Source organism: Chiloscyllium punctatum, chromosome 38 (genome assembly GCF_047496795.1).
Source record: "Chiloscyllium punctatum isolate Juve2018m chromosome 38, sChiPun1.3, whole genome shotgun sequence".
In the NCBI taxonomy this organism is placed as follows: Eukaryota; Metazoa; Chordata; class Chondrichthyes; order Orectolobiformes; family Hemiscylliidae; genus Chiloscyllium; species Chiloscyllium punctatum.
Genome location: NC_092776.1, coordinates 17,192,770 through 17,211,146, shown reverse-complemented (window position 1 = coordinate 17,211,146; position 18,377 = coordinate 17,192,770). Strand labels below are relative to the sequence as shown.

Here is an 18,377-nt window from a genome sequence, read left to right as displayed (position 1 = left end):
AAATACAGGACCAGGAGGCCTGGGTAAAGGTACAGAGATGTGTATTGATATCATTGAACAGATTGATTAATTAAAAAATTAAGTAGACCCAGGGGTTCTTGTGGTACAACAGTAGTGTTCCCATTTTTGATCCATGGAGGCCTGTTCAAATCCCATACGCTTCAGAGAGGTATCATAAATCTCTGAACAAAGATTGATTTTTAAAAAAAAGAATACAAAGCAGACCAAGGAACTGCCATAAGTAGTGGCTCTATTTTGGTATTCAACAATAGTCAATGTTGCTTTCCAAAGGGCTTCCTGAGCTATTACCTTGGTGACAGGAGTCAAGAAAAGTTTTAGTCAGCTTTGCCTTTCAATGAACCCAATAAGACTGTGACAGGGAAATTTTAAATATGCCACTGTTTGGCAAACTGGAACCTTAAAATGCAGGTATGGAGGATTGGCCCCAAGTGGGAAGGTGATAAATTATCACTGGACTGTTAATCCAGAGACCCAAGCAATATTCTGGGGACCCGGGTTCAAATCCTACCATGGCAGATGGGGGAATTTGAATTTGAATTTGAATTCAATTTTAAAAAACTTGGAATTAAGAGTCTAAAAATGACCATGAATTAATTGTCAGAAAAAAGGAGTACCATCTGGTTCACTAAATGTCCTGTAGGAGACTTCCATCCTTACTTGTCTGGCCCACAGCAATGCGGTTGTCTCATAATTGCTGGATGGACAATAAATGCTGGCCTATCCAGCGATGCCCTCATCCCGCAAGTGAATAAAAATGTATGCTGAAAGAATGGGGCCACATCCATCAAAGTTTCACCTGCACATCCACCAATATCATTTATTGTATCCGTTGCTCCCGATGTGGTCTCCTCTACATTGGGGAGACTGGGCGCCTCCTAGCAGAGCACTTTAGGGAACATCTCCGAGACACCCGCACCAATCAACCAAACCGCCCCGTGGCCCAACACTTCAACTCCCCCTCCCACTCTGCCGAGGACATGGAGGTCCTGGGCCTCCTTCACCGCCGCTCCCTCACCACCAGACGCCTGGAGGAAGAACGCCTCATCTTCCGCTCGGAACACTTCAACCCCAGGGCATCAATGTGGACTTCAACAGCTTCCTCATTTCCCCTTCCCCCACCTCATCCTAGTTTCAAACTTCCAGCTCACTTACTGTCTCCTTGACTTGTCCAACCTGCCTATCTTCTTTTCCACCTATCCACTCCACCCTCTCCTCCTTGACCTATCACCTTCATCTCCTCCCCCACTCACCCATTGTACTCTATGCTACTCTCTCCCCACCCCCACCCTCCTCTAGCTTATCTCTCCATGCTTCAGGCTCACTGCCTTTATTCCTGATGAAGGGCTTTTGCCCGAAACGTCGATTTCACTGCTCGTTGGATGCTGCCTGAACTGCTGTGCTCTTCCAGCACCACTAATCCAGTATTTGGTTTTCAGCATCTGCAGTCATTGTTTTTACCTTGTTACTTTTTCATACAGACAGGTTAGAAGGGGATCACTGACAAAAAGTCATTCTCCTGACCACTTGTGGGGCCCTGACTTTTAGCATCATAAAGAGTTTAAACTACCCAGCAGCCCCAAGTCAAAAATCCTTTGACAAACTGATAGATTATGATAGATATGATATAATGCTGTGCCTTTATTTAAGAAAGGCTGGAAGGAGAAGCCTGGGGACTATAGACTGGTGAGTCTGATATGTATGGTGGGTACATTGTTGGAGGAGATTCTGAGAGATAGGATTTACATGCATTGGAGAGGCAATGATTGATTAGGGACAGTCAGCATTGGTTTCAATGTGGGAAATTGTGTCTCACAGACTTGAGCTTTTTGAGGATTTAAGCAGAAAGATGGATGGGGGCAGATCAGTAGACATTGTTTACATGGACCTGAGTAAAGCATTTGACAAGGTTCTACATGGTAGACTGATTAGTAAAGTTAGATCACATGGGATTCAGGAAGAGTTTGCCAACTGGGCAGTGGTAGGGAGCTGCTTTTCAGGCTAGAGGCTTATGACCAGCAGTGTTTTGCAAGAATCGGTGCTGGATCCACTGTTGTTTGTCATTTATATAAACGACTTGGATGAGAATTTTGAAGATTGTGGATGACACCAAAATTGAGGGATCTTATCAATTGGGCCAATGGGCTGAGGAATAGCAGATGGAGTTTAGAATCCTAGACTGTGAAAACAGGCCATTTGGCCCAACAAGTTCACACCAACCCTCTGAAGAGCATCCACCTAGACCCATGGCTAACACTCCTAACCTGCACATCCTTGAACACCATGGGCAATTTAGCATGGCCAGTCCACCTTCCCTGCACATAGTTAGTCTGTGGGAGGAAACTGAAGCATCTGACAGAACCTCACACAGACACGGGGAGTATGTGCAAACTCCACACAGATAGTCACTCAAGGGTGTAATCAAAAATCAAACCCTGGTCACTGGGACTGTGAGACAACAGTGCTAACCACCAATCTACTATGCTGCCAATTTGAATAAATACGAACTATTGCATTTTGGTAAAGCAAAAGGCAGGACTCATACAGTTAATGGTAGGACCCTGGATAGTGTTGTCGAACAGAGACACCGAAGGGTTCAGGTACACAGTTCATTAAAAGTTGCGTCACAGGTAGACAGGGTGGTTAAAAAGGCATTTAGCATGCTTACCTGCTTTGCTCAGACCATTGACTATCGGAGTTGGGACGTTATGTTGAGGTTGTACAAGACATTGGTGAGGATACTTTTGGAGTTCTGTGTACAGTTCTAGTTGCCCTTCTATAGGAAGGATATTATTAAATGGAGAGGTTTCAGAAAAGATATACCTGGGTGTTGCTGGGACCAGAGAGTCTGAGCTATAAGGATAGGCTGGGACGTTTTTCACTGGAGCACAGGAAGTTATGGAGTGACCTTATCGAGGTTTTTAAAATCATGAAGAGCATAGATAGGGTGAACAACCTTTTCCCTAGGAGGGGGTGTTCAAAACTAGGAGGCATACTTTGAAAGTGAGAGGAGAAAGATTTAAAAAAGACCTGAGGGGCAACTTTTTCCACACAGAGGGTGGTTTGTATCTTGAATGGAAGTGGTAGATGCAGGTACCCTTACAACATTTAAAAGGCATTTGGACTAGTTCATGAAAAGAAAAGGTTTACAGGGATATGGGTCAAACTCAGGCAAGTGGAACTAGTTTAGTTTGGGGAACTTGGTCAATATGGATATGCTGTATGATTCTACAACTACAAGCCATCTGTTATATTGCAGCGTTATGGGTTTAACATGACAAGTAGATTTCCTGGGGAACCATTAACTGAATTTTTGATGAAACGGTGGAAATTGGCAGAACATTGAGTACGGTTCAGCACTTCAGGAAATGTTAAAGGATCACTTATTGTGTGGAATTAATAATATTGCGACTCATAGGAAACTACTGACTGAACTACATTGGGATCTCAAAAAGAACTGGCGCTATCCCGTAAAAAAAATGTGGGATAAAGGGGCTCAGGATCTTCAGGGCCCCTGGATAGTACCGATCTCAACCCTTGGTGACCCCCATACCATAGAGCTATGTCCCCAGTCTATAATATCTACAGCCCTCATTTGTTGCCAAGGAAGGGCAATTGGAGTTGGAGGCTGCCAGGTTCCTGAACTGGACGCAAAGTTTGTCCACAATACAGTGAGGAGCAAAAATATCCATGCTGTGCTTATGTTATAGAGTCTGCCAAGATATGGCTACCCCAATAGGTGAATGGCATATCGCCCAGTTTGAAGGGCAAAGCCACCTCAAGACAGGGCTTTGTAAATAAATCAGGCCAAGGAATTGATAAAGCTAAATTATATCATTGCTCCCAAAGTGGTCACAATAATATAAGACTTCAGGTAAATAGCCACCTGTTGAAATAGACATAGATACAGGTGACACTGTATTTACTGTTTGGGAAAAAAACTATAGGAAATTCCAATGGGACATCTTGCCTTTAGGCCTGTAAGACACTAAGGCTAGACTGACTAACACTGGCAGAGGTAGAAAGGAAGTATGACCAGATTGAGAAAGAAGACCTGGCCATTGCTTAAATGGTGAAAGAATTCCACCAGTATGTCTCCTGTCGGTGTTTCACCATATTAACTAATGACAAACCTCTGCTGGGCCTCTTCAAGGAAGACAAGGCAATCCCACCATTGCATCAGCTCTGATCCAATATTAAGCACTGTTATTGGGTACCCATGAATATATCTGGGAACATCATCTAGGAAGCCAAATGGTGAATGCGAATGCCTTGAGCTGTCTGCCACTACCCACCAGCATACTTTCACCTCTTAAGATGGATGAAGTCATCATGACTTTAAATTTCATGGACGCTCTCTACCAGAACTGGGCAAGCAAATCGAGACTTGGATCCAAAAGGACTTTACATTGGCAAAGCTACAGCAATATCATCCTAAATGGTGGATGACAAGGATGTCCTATGGATGGGTTGAAACCCTATATCTTAAAGTATCAGGAGTTGAGTTTTGAAGATTGCAGTATCTTATGTTTGTCCCACATCCAAGAATTGCATAATGGTCACTCATGAATTTTGAAAATGAAAATGAAAATGCTCACAAGGAGCAATATTTGGTATCTTAGTACAGACACAGATATCGACAACCTGGTCAAGCGGTGGAAGAAGTCCCAGGAAAACCAGAAGGCTCCACCAGCAGCCTCAATGCACCGTTGGAAAAGGTCAGGCAGATCCAGGGTGTGAGTCCATGCAGGTTTCATTGGGCTATTTATGGGCTCTATCAACACAATTCAAAATGGTTGAACATGCACAGAATGGCCTCGAATGCCTCTTTCAACATCATAGGAAATCTGCCATTCTTTTAGTATGCATGGTGCATCTGAGGTCCGTGGGACCCCAATGGAGAATTTTAGAAGACAAATGGGATAAGCCACATCCCTACCCTACCATCCATCCTCAAATGGTTTGGCTGAGCAAACAATCCAGATATTCAAGCAGGAGAATAGCAGAAGGAAGGAATATATAGGGCTTTTGGAAAGGATGCTTGTACTTCTCTTCAACTGTAGGACAATACTGCAGATAATGATGGGAAAGATGTAGTGGCATTGGAGGAGATTCAGAGGAGGTTGATCACTAGATTGACCCCAGAGATGAGGGGTTTGTCATATGAACAGAGATTGAACAGCTTAGGCCTATACTCTCTGGAATTTAAAAGGAGTGAGGGGAGATCAAATTCAGGTATTCAAGATGATAAAAGGTGTGGATAAAATAGACGTGGAGTGGATGCTTTTTTTTGTGGAGCATTCTAGTATGAAAGATCATAGTCTTAGGATAAAGGGGAAGCAAATTTAAAACAGAGTTGAGGAGAAACTACTTCTCCCAAAGAGTTGTAAATCTATGGGATTCAATACCCCAAAGAGCGGTGGATGTTGGTACAGCGAGTACATTTTAGAAAGAGTTAGAGAGATTTTTTATTGGTAATGATTTGAAGGGATATGGAGAGAAGGCAGGAAAATGGGCTTGAAGAGCATGTCAGCCATGATCGAATGGTGGAACAGACTCGGTGGGCCAACTGACCTAATTCTGCTCCTATATCTTTTGAACTTATGAGTAGTCCCAGTGGAACTATTGATTGGCCAACTCATTTGGAGAAGGCTTAGCCTGAACTTTCCAAATCTAGGTGGCAAGATTGAATTAAAACATGGAGCCCAGAAAAGGTACCAAGGTGGGCATGGGCCAGATGAAGATTACATTTTTCCCTTATATACCCCACAGTCACCAACTCCTCAGGTATTTGGCTTGATTCATCAGAATCAATAGCTGGTCCAGGAAAGATTTTTTCTTCTTTTCAGATGCATGGTCTGTTTTTCCTGGCCAAATGCTCTATTGTGCTTTCTGCACTAAATAAAATGTTGCTGTTTGAGAATTCTGAATAATGTTTGAACTGTGTCTTCACTACTAACTGGACTACTTATTCTAGAGTTAGATTCTCTTTGGATCGAAGAAATTCAGTAAGTCAAAGACAATTTTGTCACAAGTGAGCTCATGTTGTAAGTATGCATACTTCAAATAGTGTACATAAGTAATTAGTGCAGCTATTTCCACACTCCCGTGGGCATTGGTATCTGCTATTGAAGGGTGATCTCACCAGTTTCCGATTTGTTCTTGAAGTGAAATACTTATCAAAAGCTATTATCAAAAGTTAAATGTAGTTTGTTTTTCCATGATCTGATGTCTATGGAACATCATGGAGAAGTGCACTAGCCTGTTTTGTATTTCATACTAGCCACTATCCAATGTTATTGTGCCTTTTCCCAATCCATCAAAACAAATTAGCCCCTCATGCCTTCTTAGCTTTCCTTGTTTAGATTAAATACCATAGTTCCAAACTGAGCTATATCACACTGAAACTTAATACAAAATGATTTATATTATTGTCACTATTTCTCAAAGGCTCCTTTAAAGCAAGGTTATTAATTAGCCTTTTTCATCACAAAGTACCATATCTAAAATGGCCTAATCCCTAAGTGGTTCTTCAATACTTGCTCCAGTTGTGTTCTATTACCCGAAGACCAGATAGGATGGCAGATTCAGTCTTTAATGAACAAGATGGGTTTTACAACAATTGACAGTGATCACATAGTTGCCATTCGACCAGATTTTTATTCCAGATTTTATTGAATTCAGATTTCACTATCTGTCATAGTGGGATTCAAAGCCATTTACCAAGAATAGTTTCTGGGGTTCTGGATTATTAGTCCAACAACACTAATACTACACCACCACCTCTTACATGATGCAAGCTTTTACTACATCTGTCTTGTAATTTTACTTATCACTTTTCTACTTTCTGTTATTGATATGGCTTCCCTGTAATTTGACCTTCCTCTTATGTTCGCTTTTGTGGGCTCTCCATTCATTGAATATCTTTAAGGTGGGAGAGATTGATTTTTGGCCTCTTAGCAAATTGAGGGAAATGAGTAGCAAGTGGGAAAGTAGATTAAATTTGAGATCAACCATGTTAATATTGAATGGTGGACCAGGCTCAATGGGCCGAATGGTCTCCTTTTGCTCTTGTTGTGTTCTTGCAAAGGTTCATTCCATTCAGCTTATAATTAACTTAAGACAGTCTCTCCACAAAGGGGGAGCTCTCCTCTTCGGTCAACTGATCAGTCATTTCATTCAGATAACTCACAAACTAGACCAGAATCAGATATTTGTCAGCTCACCAATGAGTTTCATAGGTCAAGACTGAATAAACCTAACGGTATTAGAAACAAGAGTGGGAGTGTCCAGTCTAGTCATTCAAGTCTGTTCCACTGCCATTGATCTTCTCCCTCAATTTCATCTTCCTACATTAATCCTAAGATCCTTAATTATCTCATCCCCTCCCCTCAAAATATGTTGACCTTTGCCGTCAATATACTCAATGACTGAGAACCCAACCTAAGGTAGAGAAGTCCGAAGATCCATGATCCTCTAAATAATAAGAAAATATTGTATTAGCTCAGTTCCAAGCAACTGGTTCCTGTCTGTGACTTATGAACATGACCAGCGGCCCCACTCTCTCTCTCTCTCTCTCTCTCTCTCTCTCTCTCTCTCCAGCCAAGGTGACTAACAACCGGAAACCAATTGATGCACAGGTCATGAGTATATGCCCAATTAACAAGTGTTTGAGTTTCCTGTGGGAGTCTTCATGACAGAGCCCGTAATCTGGTTTCCATCTAAAGTTAAAATATACCAGTCTTGGATGGGTCGAACTGTAGATGAGAGGTCAGAAGTGAGAAAAGTGCGAAAGACTCTAACCTCAGTAAGCGCATGCCAGCTGTTGCTCCAAGATACACTGGGGTCACGTACTGCTGTTTCTCAGGAACTCGCTCTTTAGCCTTATCGAGGCACACTTTCAGGGATTTGCCGGCCTGTTCAATATCATTCCAATAACTGGAAATGCCTGGTCCTGCAAGGGAGGAAAACGGGAAAGCCTGTCAAGGGGCAGAACAGAATGCCCTCAGTGTGGAAGCAGGCCATTCAGCCCATCAAGTCCACATCAACCCTGCAAAAAGCATCCTAACCAGATCCACCTCCCCACTCTACATTTCCTATGGTTAATCCACCTAGCCTGCATATCCTTGGTTACTAGGGGCAATTTAGCATGGCCAAACCACCTAACCTGCATATATTTGGATTGTGGAAGTAACCTGGAGCACCCATAGGAAACTCATGCAGACAAAGGGAGAACATGCAAACTCCACACAGAGTCACCCGAAGCTGGAAGCGAACTGTGAGGTAGTAGTGCTAACTACGGAGCCACTGTGCCACCTACGTACATGTATACAATAATATCTTTTCAGGAGTAGAATATACACATGCAACGTGTACATTATTCATGTACACTTCTATATATGTATGTGTATAGACACATATACATACATACACACATGCACACATGTAACCAAATACTATTCCTGTGATTCTGTTCATATCATGTGGATATGAAATATTTTGAATGTAGCAGAGAGTCAGGCAGGGAAGGAAGGTTCTTCACTGTCACTGGGTCAAAATCCTGGTACTGCCATCCTAGCTGTACACTGACTGTCTCTACAACTTAAGGATTGCAGTGGGCAGCTCATTGCCCATCACTACTCTGGAGAAGGTGGCAATCAACACTTTCCAAGCAAGAGATGCCCATATCACTTAAATAACTAAAGAAGAGAATGAAAAACAGTTATAGTCTGAGGTACTAATGAGAGAGAGGAGAAGGGGAGCAGCGAATTGGAGAACAAGGAGAGGGAGAACATGACAGGAAGAGATGGAAAGGGGCAGAGATAAAGAGGGGTTGAGAGAGAGAGTAAGAGTCAGAGAGATTAAGGAAAAATGATATGAGGGGAGTGAGAGAGGGAGAAACACCATGTCAAGAAAGAGAAGAAAGAGACAGAGGGAGAGAACAAGGGATCATGAGAAGGAATAGAGCAGGAAGAGAGATACAGAGAAGATAGAGGGAGAAAGAAGGAGAGAAAGGAAGTGCGAGAGGAACGACAGACGGAGAAGAAGAAAGTGAGAGAGAAAATCAGGAAGAGAGACACAAACAGAGAGAAAAAGACCAAAGGAGATGATAAGAGCGAAAGAGGCAACGACACTGAAGACAGTGAGGGAGACCCTGAGATAGAGAGTGAAGGAGAGAGCAAGGGAGGGTGTGAAGGATGGGTTAAGGTCAGCAGCAAGAGATACAAGGAAGAAGCAAGACAGAGGGGGAAGAGCAAGAAACAAAAGGGAGAGTGCAAGTAAATGAGAGAGGGGTAGAACTTGAGAAACAGAGAAGAAAATGGAAGGCAAATGGGGCAGAGGGGAGTGTAGGAGCACAGGGGGAGAAATGAGTGTGAGAGACAGAGTTGGAGTTCCGAGTAATACCTAAGCAAACTTCAAGCCGCAAATCTCCTACCTTTCACTTTGCAGGAATCCACCTCTGTAACTATACCAGTATCATTCACCTTCTCAGCAGGCCAGGAGTAGATGTACAATGCAGTGTGAGAGGAACCGGCATCAAGCACTATTCCATACTGTGGACATAGAAAAGGAACATGGCATCATTCTGCAATGACACATATTAGATTGTAATGCTTCATAACACTAACATGAGATCAGAGGGAGCTGATTCAAACATCAGGTCCAATATCCAGACTGTCCATCAAAGGAATACAAAACTGCATCACTGCTCCCCTTTGTCCAGAATCTCACTTTACCAACTTTGGGCTTTTGGTATTTTTTTCTATAGCAGGAGGAAGTATCGAGCTGCCAGCCTGCATTTTGTCTGGAGGTCTGAAAACATGCATTGTTCAAGCTTCTGATAATCTATCATACATGAATTATGAACTAATGCTGTCTGTATCTGGTTTGATGTCCTGCTCAGGGGGTTTATTCTCCAGGATTGAGTGTGTTTATTCTCCAAATAAAGGCTGGACGGACTTTAGTAGGTACATAGTTCTTTGAAAATGGCTTCACAGGTAGATAGGGTGGTTAAGAAGGCATTTAGAATGCTTGCCTTCATTGTTCAGACCATTGAATATAGATGCTGTGACATCATATTGAGGTTGTACAGTTCTGATCATCTTGCTATAGGAAGAGATAAAAATAAACTGCAGAAGCTGGAATCCAAAGTACTCCAGATGTGGTCTTCTCTACATCGGTGAGCCCCAATGTAGACAAGGTGTCCATTTCACCATGCATTTTCGTTGGGCCTGAAATAGCTAGTCTGACCTCCTGGTCACCACCCATTTCAATTCCCCCTCCGACATGTCCTTCCTCAGTCTCCTCCATTGCCGCAGTTAATCAGACCACAAATTGGTGGAACAACACCTCATCTTCCGCCCAAGCAGTCTATAACCTGAAGGATTTAACACGGAGTTCTCGAATTTCAAATAACCTTCCCACCCATCCCTTTCCAGCCCTGCCTCCTCCCTTCCATTCTACCTACCAACCTTTCCTTCCAGCTACAAATCAAATTCATCCCTCTCATCGACCAACAAGGTTGCATCCACTACCTCTGCTCACCTATCATTACCTCACTGTTCTGTTCCTCTCCCCATGCCATGACACCCTCTTCATCTGCAGTTCCAAGAGAGTTCAATAAAGGTTTAGCAGTATATCACCAGGACTGTAGGGTTTGACTTTTAAGGAAACGCTGGATAGGCTGGGACTTTTTTCACTGGAGTCTACGAGGTTGAGGTTTATAAAATCATGAGGGGCAAGATAAAGTGAATTACAAAGATCATTCTCTAGGATGGGGAATTCAAAACTGAAGGGTTTTTTTTAAGGTGAGAGGAGAAAGATTTAAAAAGGGACTTGAGGGGCAACTTTTTCATAATGGCATAGAGCTGCACAGCATGGAAACAGACCCTTCGGTCCAACTCGTCCATGCTGACCAGGTATCCTAAATCAATCTAATCCCATTTGCCCAAATCCCTCTAAACCCTACCTCTTCATATGCCCATCCAGATCCCCTTAAGATTACAAAGGGATCTTGATCACTTGGGCCAATGGGCCAAGGAACGAGAGATGGAGTTTAAATTGGATAAATACAAGCTACTGCATTTTGGGAAGATGAACAAGGGCAGGACCTATAGAGCTAATGGTAAGGCCCTAGGCAGTGTTGTTGAAAAGAGGCTTAGAGGTGTAGGTACATAGTTCTTTGAAAATGGCATCACAGGTAGACAGGGTGGTTAAGAAGGCTTTTAGCACATTTGCCTTCATTGTTCAGACCATTGAGTATAGATGTTGCGACATCCTGTTGAGGTTGTACAGTTTTTTAATCTCTTCCTATAGCAAGATGATCAGAAAACTGCAGATGCTAGAATCCAAAGTGCTCCGGATGTGGTCTTCTCTACATCAGTGAGCCCCAATGTAGAATACCCATCATATACCCTTTTAATGTTGTAATTGTACCAGCCTCCACGTTCTCCTCTGGCAGCTCATTCCGTATACACACCACCCTCTGCATGGAAATATTGCCCGTTAGGTCCCTTTAAAACTCTTCCCCTCTCACTTTAAACCTATGTCCTCTAGTTTTATACTCCACTACACTGAGGAAAAGACCTTGGCTATTTAACCTACCCATGCCCCTCATAATTTTATAAACTTCTAGAAGGTCACCCCTCAGCCTCCAATGCTCCAGGGAAAATAGCCCCAGCCTATTCAGACTCTCTCTATAGCTCAGACCCTCCAAACCTGGCAACATCCTTATAAATCTTTTCTGAACCCTTTCAAGTTTCACATCCTTCCTACAGCTGGGAGATCAGAATTGTACACAATATTCCAAAAGTGACCTAACCAATGTCCTATACAGCCACAAGTTGACCTCCCAACTCCCATACTCAATGCACTGACCAAGAAAGGGAAGTATACCAACACTCTTGTCATTATCCTTTTGACCTGGGACTCCACTTTCAAGGAACTTTGAACCTACATTCCAAGATCTGTTTGTTCAGCAATGCTCCCCAGGACTTTACCATTAAGTGTATAAATCCTGTTCTGATTTGCCTTTCCAGAATGCTCATTCATTTAAATTAAACCCCATCTGCCTTTCCTAGGCCATTGCCCAATCTGAACAAGATCCCATTATAGCCTGAGGTAACCTTCTTGGGTGTCCACTACACCTCCAACATTGGTGTTATCTGCAAATTTACTAACCATTCCTCCTAAATTCACATCCAAATCATTTATATAAATGACGAAAAGCAGTGGACCCAGCATTGATCCTTGTGGCACACCACTGGTCACAGATCTCCAGTCTGAAAAGTGTATGTGGAATGAACTGTTGATGGAAGTGATAAATGCAGATACGGTTACAACATTTGAAAGACATTTAGATAGGTACATGAATAGGAAAGGTTCAGAGGGATTTGGGCCAAACATGAAGATGTGTTGAGTTTAGTTGGGGAAACTTGGTTGGCATGAACAGGTTTGACTGAAGGATCTCTTTCCATGCAGTATGACTCTATGAGTCTAATATTGAGGACGTTCATTCTTCATTATGGGGGGGGGGGGGGCGGAATGTTTGTGTGTGGAAATGTCACTAGACTGGTAAGCCAGAACCCTAGGTTGATATTCTGGGGTCATGGGTTTGAATTTCACCATGGCACCTAGTGAAATTTGAATTCAATAAAAAGCTAACCCAATGGCGTAACCACTTTCAGTTGTTGTAAAAACCCACCTGGTTCACTCATGTCCTTTACTTGCCTTTCCTACCTAGTCACGCTTACATATATCTCCAGCCTCACAGCAACGTGGTTAACTCTTGACTGCTCTCAGGCAATAAGGGATGGACAATAAATGCTGGCCTTGCAAGTGATGCCCACATCCCATGAATGAATAATAAAAAAGACAGAACAAATCAAATACAGAAAAGGGTGAAGTGACACGTTTTGATTGGAATAACAAAGATTGGAGAGGAGAGATGATTTGAAGAGGAGAGGCAATACAATCTGAATGGTACAAGATTAAAGACAGAGCAGGATGAGAAGCCTAGGATTATTTGTGCAAATGTGAGAATACTGATTAAGGATAAATAAAGCATATGAAATCCTGAGCTTTTTAATTACAGGTATAGAGTAAAAAGGTGAAGTGACCAAAGTCCTAACAAAGTATAGACTGTTCTCTCATTAGAGAAAGGAGATTCTGGTGGTTTAACCTCAGGCTCGCCACACCTGAGGAAAGGGGAGAGGTTGAGGAAGATAACCTCAGCCACTCAAGTTGTTGACATTATTCTACATTGCAAACCAGCCAACCAGCCAACTGAGCTAATTGACTCCAGAAGACAGAGTACAATTTTAATGAGGAAAAAACCCTTGGTGCATTGGATTACAAATACATCTTTTAAAAGATTCTGAATAGATAGCACAGATAACATTAAACATATTTAATAATGTAGTAGAAAACAGTATAAAAGGAGCGGACTGGTGGAAAGCTGACATTATGTTTTAATTCCATGAATAAAGTAAAGGATGACTAGAAAGTATAACAGTAGAGGTAAAATAAAACAAATCCTTAAAAAGGAGAAAACAGAAAAACAGCTGGAAATAAAGGAATGAATTGACGGTATATAATTCAGTTTGAACCATCTCATTAAAATTCTTTGAAGTGGTAAGTAGGTATGGATAATGCAATAGGCACAATTGATCTGAATTTCCAAAAGGCCTTCAATAAGGTGCCACACTACAGCCTCATAAAGAGGATGGAGTCATGGTATGATTCGCATCTAGCTAACTGTTGTACCAAAAGGAGCGAGGGGGAATAAAGAATTGTTATTCCAAGCAGCACAATGGCTCATTAATTAACACTGCTGCCTCACAGCACCAGGGACCTGAGCTCAATTCCAGCCTCAGGCAAATATCAATGTGCTGTCTGCACATTCTCCCCGCATCTACGTCAGCTTCTTCCCACAGACCAAAAATGTGCAGATTAGGTGGATTGGCTATGCTAAATTGCCCATAGTGTCCAGGGATGTACAGATTATGTGGAGTAGCCAGGGCAAGTGCAGGGTTACAGAGATAGGGTTGGGGGCTGGGTCTGTGTGGGATATTCTTCAGAGGATTAGTGTGGACTTGATGGGCTGAATGGGCCTAGTTCCACACTGTGGAGATACTATGATTCTATGGCACAAGGTGGAAGGTAGAATGCTGCAGGAATCAGTGATAATACAACTTTAAATTCACAATTTATATGAATAATTTAGACTTTAGAATCAAAAAAATACAATTTCTAAATTTCTTTATGACACTTAATTGAGGTGATCATTATCATAGAGGTTGACTGCAAAAATATGAATGGAGGTATGTTTGTCAAATGAATTCAGCAGAAGTGTCCTATTTTGGAAAGAAGAGTGAGGAGATTGGACAGCACTTGAAATGGAGCAGAGCAACAATGGGATCAGGAATATAAATGCACAAATTATTGTAAATAGCAAGACCATAAAAGAGCAAACCAAGCCGTCAGGTTTATTTCTTGATGAATAAAACTGAACATAGAAAACCTCTGCTAAACCTGTAACAAACCTTGGTTAAATCACAATAGCATATTGTGTATTGTTATAGAGTCATAGAGATGTACAGCATGGAAACAGACCCTTCGGTCCGACCTGTCCATGCCGACCAGATATCCCAACCCAATTCGTGTCCCACCTGCCAGCACCCGGCCCATATCCCTCCAAACCCTTCCTATTCATATTACCCATCCAAAAACCTTTGAAATGTTGCAATTGTACCAGCCTCCACCACTTCCTCTGGCAGCTCATTCCATACACATACCACCCTCTGTGTGAAAAAGTTGCCCCTTAGGTCTCTTTTATATCTTTTCCCTCTCACCCTAAACTTATGCCCTCTAGTTCTGGACTCCCCGACCCCAGAGAAAAGACTTTGTCTATTTATCCTATCCATGCCACTCAATCTTGTAAACCTCTAGAAGGTCACCCCTCAGCCTCCGATGCTCCAGGGAAAACAGTCCCAGCCTGTTCAGTCTCTCCCTATAGCTCAGATCCTCCAACCCTGGCAACATCCTTGTAAATCTTTTCTGAACCCTTTCAAGTTTCACAGCATCTTTCCGGTAGAAAGGAGACCAGAATTGCATGCAATATTCCAACAGTGGCTTAACCAATGTCTTTCTGGTTCAGAAAAGATTTACAAGGATGTAGCCAGGGTTGGAGGATCTGAGCTACAGGGAGAGGCTGAACAGGCTGGGGCTGCTTTCCCTGGAGCGTCGGAGGCTGAGGGGTGACCTTATAGAGGTTTACAAAATTATGAGGGGCATGGATAGGATAAATAGGCAAAGTCTTTTCCCTGGGGTTGGGGAGTCCAGAACTAGAGGGCATAGGTTTAGGGTGAGAGGGGAAAGATATAAAAGAGACCTAAGGGGCAACTTTTTCATGCAGACGGTGTTACGTGTATGGAATGAGCTGCCAGAGGATGTGGCGGAGGCTGGTACAATTGCAACATTTAAGAGGCATTTGGATGGGTATATGAATAGGAAGGGTTTGGAGGGATATGGGCTGGGTGCTGGCAGGTGGGACACGAATTGGGTTGGAATATCTGGTTGGCGTGTACAGGTTGGACGAAGGGTCTGTTTCCATGCTGTACATCTCTGTGACTCTAATAGGCACAAAAAGTTTACAAAGATGATCCCAAAAATGTGAGTTCATATTAGGAAATGATGAACAGACAGAATTCCTTCGCCCCTGAAAACAGGAGGCCGCTGGTTGCCATGAATGAAGTCTTTTTAGAATGACAAAAGATTTTGATTAATCCAGGGAGAGTGTTTCTACTTGTGGAGGACAGCTATCAATTTATGACAGTTGTCAAGAAATCATATAGGGCTTATCTGAAACTTTCTTTACCCAGTGAGTTATAAAAATGTTGAATACACGAAGAGTTTCAATTCTCAGAGGTTAGGTGAGCACATAAGGTCTCAGGGAAGAAAGCATTACTGTAATAGAGTTACATAAATGATAAGGTTTAGGTGGTGCAAAAGTCCCAGCATGGATTGGATGGGCTGTTTCTGTGCTGTATATTCTATGCAGTTCTATGATTTTAACGGTATGTTGTGTAATCCACGACTGTATTTCATTGAATCAGATTGTGACTTAATGCTTAAAAAAAACAGAACATTATAATTATAAAAGTTATTCAACAGTCTCTGCTGCCCCTCTGAAGTTCACCACCAAGATGGAGAAAGGTAATAGGCATACACAAACACCAATAGCTGCAGGTCTTCTGCCAAGATGCACACAATTCTGACATTGAAATATGTTCTTTACTTGGTCAAAATCCTGGATCTCTCCCGAACAGCATTAAGATTGCAGTGGTTCAAGAAGATGACTCATTACCATGTTTAAAAGGCAATTAGAGATGGGCAATAAATGCTGGCCCAGCCAGTGAAACCCACACCCTAATACTGGATAATAACGAGTAATAATAAAATATGGCCTGGAGGCAGGATATAGAAAAGATAAGTAAGCCATCATTGACCTACCATTAGAACTTTCCAAAAGATATTCACAATTACCTTCAGTTTCTTTGGCAGTGACCTGTTCTGCACCACAGGTATTGTTACCAATACTAATACTCCAACCACCATCAGAATGATGACCAATGCAATCAGGTATCTGTATTTCTTCAGTTTTATTTCTGTAAATGAAGGAAAGGATGCATAATAAAGCATGATAAGAGATTTTATAAATTCTTTGAAAGACTCCCCATAGTTTTGACCTTGTTTTTATCTCTATTTCTCCTATTTGTGTCCCTCATTTCAGGCAGATTTCTGTCTCAAGTTCTTTCCTTTTTTTTTGAAACATAGAATTAAATCACTGAAGCAGGCCATTCTGTCAAATTGGTACCACTGTCTCATCCTGTCCCAACAATAAATCCTTTTAGTTTGATGTAATCTGATTGATATTACTGCTGACCTATACCACTCGAATCGACTTTTCTGGTCATTTTTCTCATTACCATTTGTATGCAAATAGATAGATTGTCATGTTTGCATACAACAACAACACTGATATTTTAGAAGTGCTTTGTCAACCTGAAGTGTTTCAAAAAATCCTGAGGATTTAAAGTTGAATCATGAATGCTCTATCGTTCAATCAATCAAATTGAAAGGCATTGTACATCAATTTCCTTGGGCACTGAACGTAGGGAGTCATGAAAAAAAGAATTTTCAGGGGTCAGAAAAAGTTATTCATTCAATAAAAGTAAACAAGCACAATTCATAATTTAAGGATGCATGCTGTATTACATTTAGTAACAAAGCAGATTCAATTGAAAGCTTATTAGTACATGGCATTTATACAATAAAGATCATGATGTGATTAAGTTCAAAATATTGCAGGAAAAGTAACCAGCAAGGGCAATAGTGTGGCTCTTAGAGAGCTTTCTCTGTTCACCCATTCCTGCCTTGAAGCCAGGTCCTTTGATTGTACACTGGGTGCAACTGAATGAGGGACATCCATGGGAGCTGGCTAGTCTGCATTCCGCATGGCAATCTGTCTGCTTGCCACTGGGTGGCAAACAGCATTAATAGATATGCACGTGTTGCCCCTCCTGCTAGCTTCCTGCCCAATTAAATGACCATTAGCTTAGGAAGAGCACAAGTTCACCTACGATTCTTGATTTAGTGAGGCTGACTTCAGTAGGATGAGATTGAGACCAGGAAAAACATAGTTCTGTTAGCCTGACAACAGCTATTCAGACATTAGTGAAATCTATGATTAAAAGTAGCGTCACCGAATATCTTGAAAGTTTTCACCTGAGCAGAGAAAATGAACGTGAACCTTTAAAGCAATCAGAAATTCTACAAGGTACTGGCAGGTCTGAATATGGAGAGAGCAACAATGTTTCATATTGATGCCTTCTCATCAGAACAATTGGCTTTGTAAAGGGTAGGTCATGCCTGATGAAAGTGATTCGACTTTGAAGAGATGACAAAAGCAATGGGCAAGAGAATGCCCATGAGTACTGTTTATTTGAACTTCCTGAAGGCATTTGATAAAGTTGCTCATTAGAGGCTGAACGCTAAAGTTGAAGCTTATGGAAATGAAGGCAAATTGTTGACTTGAGCAACAGGAGAGTAATGGATTGGCAGCATGTGGCTAATGGCATCACAGGATCAATGATCATAGAATGAAGAGGAGAGCAGACTCAATCAATTGAATAGCCTACTTCTGCTCCTGCATCTTATGATCATAAGGTCTTATAGCACAGAAGAGCCCATTCAGCTGTTGAGTTCATGTTGGCCCACTGGAGGAGTAATTAGCTCGTTCCAGGTTGCCCATGCAAACATGGCAGCCTCTACTATTCACCATATTTATTTATGACTTA

General features: G+C 42.0%; 1 protein-coding gene across 4 annotated transcripts in view; it reads right to left on the bottom strand.

The window, feature by feature from the left end:
• The window catches only part of entpd1 (ectonucleoside triphosphate diphosphohydrolase 1), a 128,283-nt gene that overhangs the window by 48,695 nt on the left and 61,211 nt on the right, over positions 1-18,377 (bottom strand). For all 4 annotated transcript variants that reach the window (XM_072557303.1, XM_072557301.1, XM_072557302.1 and 1 more), the window contains 3 exons: positions 16,564-16,685; positions 9,455-9,572; positions 7,822-7,972 (listed from right to left, as the gene is read on the bottom strand). In XM_072557303.1, the coding sequence (XP_072413404.1) occupies positions 7,822-7,972; positions 9,455-9,572; positions 16,564-16,685 (391 nt within the window). The remainder of the gene's footprint in view (positions 1-7,821; positions 7,973-9,454; positions 9,573-16,563; positions 16,686-18,377) is intronic.